Source organism: Nannobrachium achirus, assembly GCF_963921795.1.
Source record: "Nannobrachium achirus genome assembly, chromosome: 9".
Classification (NCBI taxonomy): Eukaryota; Metazoa; Chordata; class Actinopteri; order Myctophiformes; family Myctophidae; genus Nannobrachium; species Nannobrachium achirus.
In genome coordinates, this window is record NC_137818.1 from 55,385,672 (window position 1) to 55,393,812 (window position 8,141).

Sequence of the window (8,141 nt, forward strand, 5' to 3'; positions counted from 1 at the left end):
GTAATCATTTATGCGAGTGTCTCTGATCCCATGTGGACCTGAACGTGCAGCATCTGACAGCTGATGCATGATACCTCACTCTGCCCTCCTTCGTCCCCCACCTCCACCCTGCCCTCCCAGTCCAAATGAACCCCCGACGTCCCCCCAGGACACTGTCCGTCTGCTTCCCCGCCCCCCTCGCCTGATGAGCACCTGTCGGGTTCAAAGCACCACCTGCACTCATCTCTCCACCGCCACCACAACCATCAGGTCCGTTTCACTTTACTTTCCACCTTCACCGCTCTCTAAATCTTCATCGCTTACTGTAACTCCCACCATCCATTTTAGAGAAAGATATCTACCTCCTTGTCATTATTCGAAGAGCCCAAACATAAATTAGACGCAGCATAAATGTTGTGTCACAGGCATCTTCCCATCTTCCCATTGCTCATTCAAATAACGAGATATATCGTCTAACTTTTTGATGAACGGGGGCAAAGTTACATAAATTGCCTCCCTGGCACTTTTGCTGTTATCAGGTCTGTGGGAAGGATAAGGGTTGGCTTGGCTTCCGACCAAGCCTGAAGCACTGAGGAGAAAAATAAACAGACTCTAGCGTGGTGTGCAGGAGCTTCACCCCACAGCTCAGGGGCCTTGTGTTTAAAGCAGGGGCCTTCAACGTTTTCAGGCCAAGGACCCCTTAGCTGAGAGAGAGATGAAGCAGGGACCCCCTCTACATATTGTATAAATGTGTGATGCAGATTTTCATCGATTTCAGTCTATGTTGGATTCATGTTAATGTGTATTTTCAGACATTTAACCTCTTAAGCCCCAGGGGGGTCCAGGGGCAAAATCCGCCTAAAATGTGTGCCCAAATTGGAACAGTTATGGGCACAAAACTACAATGAGTATGGCTACACTTGGCTCAACAAATAGCAGCTAACCCCTGAAAATTCATGAATGCAGTGTAAAATATCACATTCTTCTCACCAAATTGCCCTGCTGTGACCATTTACTGAGGAAAAGATGACTGAAAAAGAGCTCCGCCTATGGAAAATGTGTATTCTGAGTAGTGAATGAGCCTCAAGACCTCATTGAAAACATATATAATGAATTGAGAAAATGTCCACCAAGGTGTCATCAATTGATATGCAAAATTTGATGAATGTGCGGACACACATTTGGAGAGAAAATGCAAATTTGGAGACAAAATGTACCCAAACATGCTAAAGGACATTTCTGCAACAACTTACAACCCAGGTCCCTTAAATTATGTTATGTGAACACAATAGAGTATTTTTCCCATCATATTCACCCTGTTTTTTTGCAGATCTATCATTGTGCATGGTTTAAATGTATAAAATACCCATCAAAATAGCATTATTTTGACTCCTAATGGAGCAATAAGAAGCTGCATATCAAAAACTGTGACTGAAATGTCATGACCTTTTCACTAGGGGGCACTCTGCATCAAGCCAGGGACATAGAAAGAGCGGATGTGTTCTCTTCTCATACACCATGCTTGTCAGCAGCTACGTCATAGCTATGCTATGCTATGCTGTTCCAGACCCAAATCAGCGATGTCACTTCCTTTTCTGTGAAAAAAGTGACGTTACTGATGTATCCTTAGTATCTTCATGAAGGGAAGAGAACAATAACATGTAGCCTGCCCAGACGAATTAGGAGGAGCTCACAAAGGATAGAGACGCGTGCGTCATGCGTAAACGGGAAACTGAGGGAACCAAGCTTGCGGCATTACGCAGTAACCTAAATCGGGCATAGATTGGACCATGACGATCCTAATCCCATCGTTAGAAAGCTCTGGGGCTACAGAATCGATCCATCACAACCAAACATGACTCAAATATATAATTTTGTCGTCCAAGGGGTTGAAAGTACGAGTGGTCGGATAACAGTTATTGGACGTGACTCGCTGTCTGTCATGTTAGTTTTCGTTGTAAGCTCACAGAAAGCAATTCCTAGTATGGAAATGAATCATGAAGGATATCTCTCATCAAATGAGGACTGGAGACGGGCATTTTTGGAGTTTTTGATGGAGTAACACCGTAAAAAGGAACTACAATTTGCGCAAAAGTGTTTTTCTGCAAACTTTTTCCGCTTACGTTTCCGACGCTGGAGAGATGAGTTTACATCCTATCGACTAAAGGTTGGTCTTGTTCGAAAGAGCTGAATCTCCTGATGCGTTTCGATACCAAGGTTGTTTGTCTAGCTTACGGGAAAGTGTTTCTATGAGAGATTGCATGTAAATTGTTCTTATATTTCTGGCGTTTGTAAATATTAGACACTATTTTTTAAGATATTATTTATTAGACTAATGTATGGATGGAACATACATTTGCAGCACATTATATATGCTATAGGCCCACTGTAGCTGAATCAACATCGGAATTGTGGTTTTATTAGGTCTCTATTGATTTATTGACTGGTGAAAAGTGGTATACGGCCATTGCCCCCGCCGGCGGGGGCAATGGGGCTCCACTTAAATCGTCGATATTTTGTAAACTTGACCTATCACTATATACTTAGTCTGCTCTTTTTCCCCTCTACACCAAACCTCTTACCCGAAAATAGCCGATCTACAAGCTTGTGAGCTTGTACAAGCTTGTGAGCTTGTAGATCTGCTATTTTTGGCTACAGTTCTCAGAATATGAACATTAGGGTTCAAGTGTTTAATATAAAAAGGATTGGAAGATTTGGAGGACCCCCTGTAGTAACTCTGAGGACCCCCTAGGGGTCCCGGACCCCCTGTTGAAGACCCCTGGTTTAGAGTGTCCAAAAGACTGTAAAGATCCAATGCCTCCCTGATTGACACTCAAGGGTTGGATTGGTGTCATGTCCAGAGGATGTACTTCTACAGTACTTCATGGCAAGGGCATGCATCTGTCAAGCTGCCTCAAGCTTCTTGCCCTATATAGCATAGCAGTGTATTTCGTACCATTTTGTTTCCCCATCTCTGGTTCCACAGAAAGATAGCCCATTCATTTGCCCCATAGAGATTTACAGTATATTTATATTATATATACATTATTTTAAGCCTGGAACCAATCCACCTAGGATTGATTCCTGGTGAATCATGACCATAAAACATTTGATTCAGTGTCAGAAACATCCTATATTAAAATCGGCTTAAAGGAGAATGAGCAGACGGGCAGGTGGACCGCATTGTGACGCTCATATCACAATGACTCGGTGTGTTGTCTAACTTCAAAGTGTTGAGAGGGAGAGGGAGAGAGAGAGAGAGAGAGAGAGAGAGAGAGAGAGCGAGCATCTTCCTCAATTATAACGTACACACAATTTATTCTAATTACTGTGAAATTAGCTGGTAAATGTGTTTACATCTTCTCCCCAGAGAGCACAGGAGGAAAGGAGCTGGTGGAGTTTGTAGGAGGTATTAATGTCACATACAGACTGTACACAGACCCAGCTTTCTGTCTGGCTGCGTCCACAGAGCACAGTTGTTATCAACAGAGTTGGTACCAACCCTATCCTGATAACTTCATCAGATTATAGAGGTACAGTACACACCCAAGATAATGGATAACAATCTGGGCTGCCTCATAAAGACAAACTGTGTGTGTGTGCGTCCGTGTGTGTGTGTGTGTGTGTGTGTGTGTGTGTGTGTGTGTGTGTGTGTGTGCGTGCGTGCGTGCGTGCGTGCGTGCGTGCGTGCGTGCGTGCATGCGTGCGTGCGCCACATTCTAGAACTTGTCCTAAAAGTGTCATAGCTGTGTCCTCTGACAAGATTTAATATGAAAGCCAGGGATACAACATTGTTAATGTGCTTTTCTCTTGGAGATTATTGTATTGCAGAGAAACAAAGACAATACAGCATTTCCCAAGCTTATATATTTCTTTCCCTGACCTTTAATCAGTGATTCTGTTTGGCTCTCTGCGTGCGGGCCCACCTGCATCGTTGCTCTGCGATGAGGAGGAGGAAATATCAATACTTGGCTCAGATGTATTGCTTTTATATTTTCCCCCAGCTCCACTGTTCCATGTTCTGACTCTTCTGAACGAAGAATTGTTCTCATGGGAGCAACGTTGTGCTCTTGAAACAAAGGCTGGGATCAAGGAGGGTATGAAGAGGGTGCACGATACCTACACACCATACCATGTGCAATATACAGTAGATAGGGGTCTTCAACAGGAGGTCCGGGACCCCTAGGGGGTCCTCAGAGTTACTACAGGGGGTCCTCCAAATCTTACAATCTTTTTTATATTAACAACTTGAACCTTATAGTGTCCATATTCTGAGAACTGTAGCCAAAAATAGCAGGTCTAGCATTTTCAGCAAAGAGGTTTGGTGGAGGGGAAAAAGAGCAGAATAAGTACAGAGTAAAATGTCAAGTTTATTGGGTAATGATGGCTCAAGTGGTTAAATATCTGAAAACACACTGATGATTGTGCTGTCAAACGATGAAACTATATGGAATCTATGAAAATGTTGTGGGGTCCCTGCTTCATCTCCCTGTAAACAAAGGGGTCCTTGGCCTGAAAACATTGAAGAGCCCTGCAGTAGATGCACTGACTGGAGCTGGAGGTTTGATGGAATGCATTTTAGTCAATGAGAGCTGTGTGGACAATAAATGGACAATGTAAGTACATTACTTACAGCTTCAGTTTGTCTCCCAAATTGCTAAACTTAACATAGCTTTTGCTGAGGTGATTTAATGGAAAACAACAGAGAACCACCCCTACAAAGATACCCAAGGTATAAACAACAAATCATATATTAAGTATATAAAATGGCATGTTGAAGTTCAGAGGCATTAGTGGTTCCACAAGCAAGTCACTCCATTACTTAGTAGCAGGTTTTAAAGAGTCAAGAGGTTCTATGTGGAAATGATACAGCACTGCTGACATTGGAAAGATATTTTACTTTTGAATACTTAATAATGCTTAAACTTAAGTACTTACAACACATACTATTTGACCAGGTATACGTATCTACTATGCTTTCAGTCATGTAAAAAGGTTGATGTACTGAGTGTGCACCGCTAACAGCATTGCAGGTGGACTTTCAATTATGTTGTCAGCACGGTGGAAGGCCAGCTGGTCATTTAAAGGTTGGTTTACATTTAAAATCCATAGAGCTTTAACATAAAGACAGAACGCTGCAGGCATAGACAAAAAGCTGTGTCAGGCCTTTGGGCTATGGCCAGCCGTGTGTGTGTGAGTGTGAGTGTGAGTGAGTGTGTGTGTGTGTGTGTGTGTGTGTGCGTGCGTGCGTGCATGTGTGTGTGACCCAGATATAGTGCTCCTATTAACCCTCTTAACCTTGTTACTCGGAGTGCTAGACTGGCTCATAATCTTTGCAGCCTTTGAGAGATGGGCAATGTCAAGATATAGACCCATCCCTGCCCTCTGACCTCAAACTGCTGAGATGGAACTTGGCCAAGCGGTCTTTCTACCCGCTGAATTTGCATAATTATGCAGGGATGGTTCACAAGCCGTGCACTTCAATTAGAAATCTCTGTGTACAGGAGGAAATGTATGTATGCACGATATAGCACCTGGCCATTATACTGTGGAACCTCACTGTTCTAAATGCTGCAAGGCTGGAGGTCATTTGAAGCAGGAAAAACAGGGTAAATATACAGGGTAAATCCCCCACACTGACGTGGGGGGGAGTGTCAGTGTATGTATTTGACCTTTTGAACGATTTATACATACCGGTATTGCATTAAAAACTAGTCCACAGACGTACCGTTACGCACACAAACTAATAACTATATGCAGACTTTTGGGTTCTGCATGCGCTCTCTGTATGCATAGTTAAACTTTCGGGGAGGAGCGATGCTCATTTCATCCTGTTGGCGTCATGGCGTGTGGTGTGTTGTGGTGTGTGACAACCCGGTCATTTACAACCTGACGTCGAACCGTTGCCACAACCATAAGAAGTCCATGTTTACGTTGTGTCAACTAAGGCGTAGTGTGCTGCTCCACCTCAGTAATCCATCTCCCAGGTGTCTAGCACATTGACAATAAGCATCTCCCGACATACTTATTTCTAATTATCCAAAATACGACATAACTTTCAGATATGAGCTATACTTGTTTGGTGAGATCTTAGATATACACTAGTATGTTTAAAGAGGGAGATGAAATGACAACGTCCTAATCGTTTAAACACATGAGTCTGCGGCAAGCATTCAGCGAAAAAAGCAGATATACGTGTCACAAAGTGATCTCTACGTGTCACAAAGCGAGTAATACTTATATGGTGTTTAAGTGGTTAGTCCAGTTAGTGTGTACCTGATGGTCTGTGGCATCTGCAGCCTGTCTGGGTCGGAGGCAGAGAATGTTGTCAGGCTGGTGCCAGCAGGGACCCCCTCCTCAAAGCGGATGTGCTTGGGGTTGGTGGGGAAGTAAGGTGGCTCGTTCACGTCCTGGACGGAGATGGTGACGCCGGCTGTGGTCTGGAGCGAAAAACATGCAGTAATCCTGGTCTCTGCATACTGCCAGCTGGGGCCTGATGGAGAGGAGAGGAACTGGTTGGAATAACGTACCGTGTTGGCTTTGTATCGTATTGGTTTAAAATGCTGTAATCGGTATCGAATCGTTTCGCAATGCAAATAATTGATTGTATGGAAACTAAGTATGTGTGCCTTGTATTTGGCAATCTTAAGACGAAAAATGAAAAAGAGGGGTCTAATTACCTTTCCATTCCATATAGATACTCTTGGTCTCTAGATACATTTGTGTAATCTCTGTGTTCATGTCAAGGTGGGTTTATGTGTTGAAATATAATGTCCATGTATTTGCTAGATAATCACAGCGTTTACTTCCATAATAATAGATTTTGTACATGTTTTACACAGATTTAATTTCTTTGCTAAATCGTTACTATATCGATTTTAAATCATTGAATCGAATCGTATCGTATTGCCATGAATGAACCAATATCGTCCATGTATCGTATCGTTAACCAATAACCATGTATCGTATCGCTGTTAAAATGTATCCTTACACCCTTAACTCCAACTATAGGGCCACTGAGCTGGAACCTCTAGGTCATTATAATACCAGATGACACCTCATCGAAATCATCCACAGATGAACTTCTTATCGACTCCTCTACCAACAATCCACCCCCAAAGTAGTAGCAGTGACCCTGTGGTACATCCTCAGGCAGCCAATCAACAAGCTGTTCCATGCTCAAGGATCACTGGTTAACAGCCACTGGTATTCAGAGAACAGGGGGTTTTCACGCACGCACGCACGCACGCAGCCTGAGGGAAGGATGCGAATGAGGGATGAGAGTTCAATAACAAGGCCTCAACCTGTTGCCCACGAGCAGACAAATCTCATCACTCCCCACATCAGTGATTCAGTGCGCTGCATCCCTATCTGTTGCAACTTGCTCTGACTTATCCTGAGATCCACTCACTCTCTGCCTTCCCTATTCTGCCCACTCCTCTCCTCATCTCAACTCGAGCTGTCATCCTCCACACTTGTCACAAGCTGTGATTTACATATCTTAATGAGTCATCCGAGCGGGGGCGGATGGTGTTTATGTGTTTACGTGAACGCTTGTTTGTGTGCCGACGTTATTACCAGCGAACACTGCTGTCTCATGAGCTCCCCAGAGAGCAGTCTAAACGTGTGACATGTTCTGGTTGAGACCTCAGCCCTTGTTCAGAGAGGAGCCGGGGTCCCTGCTGGGAGACTGCAACAAACTCAGATGTCAGTGCAATGTAGCCATGTATCTCTGCCAGCAGCCACAGAGGCCCTGGTAAACACTCACAGTAGAAATACCAACGCAGAGCCTTCCAGTGACTTCTCGCCTGCCTATCCCAGGTTGTTTGATGAGAAGCCGATTAGTGTGGGTAGCCATTCCGGCTCCTGTTCCCCAGAGTAGAGTCGAAGCCTTTTTTTTGTTTACTCTCTGAGACAGTCTGTTCCTCGCTGTTCCCGTGGGAGTCCTGTCTCTTATTTTATGATTTCCTGATAACTTCCCATGGGTCACTACGGCAGCTTACAGCTGCCCGTTGAATTTTACATCAGGGGCTGAGTGGAGAGGAAAAGATTATAAAAGGCAGTCATCTAAAGATAATGAAGAGAAGCAAAATGCCAGTGCTCGGTGCTCTGGGCGCTGTGGGAATTAGAGAGGTGTTATTGCCTCCTTTTTAAAACATTAT

At 43.9% G+C, this 8,141-nt stretch overlaps 1 protein-coding gene across 1 annotated transcript in view; it reads right to left on the reverse strand.

Annotated features, from left to right (window-relative positions):
- LOC308290989 (cadherin-4-like) overlaps nucleotides 1–7,445 on the reverse strand; it is a gene marked incomplete at both ends in the record, with an annotated part of 28,878 nt that extends 21,433 nt beyond the window's left edge. Inside the window, 2 exons of the mRNA XM_080732903.1 lie at nucleotides 6,256–6,472; nucleotides 7,391–7,445. Of these exons, the coding sequence (XP_080589029.1) occupies nucleotides 6,256–6,472; nucleotides 7,391–7,445 (272 nt within the window). The remainder of the gene's footprint in view (nucleotides 1–6,255; nucleotides 6,473–7,390) is intronic.
- Nucleotides 7,446–8,141: the final 696 nt, after the last annotated feature.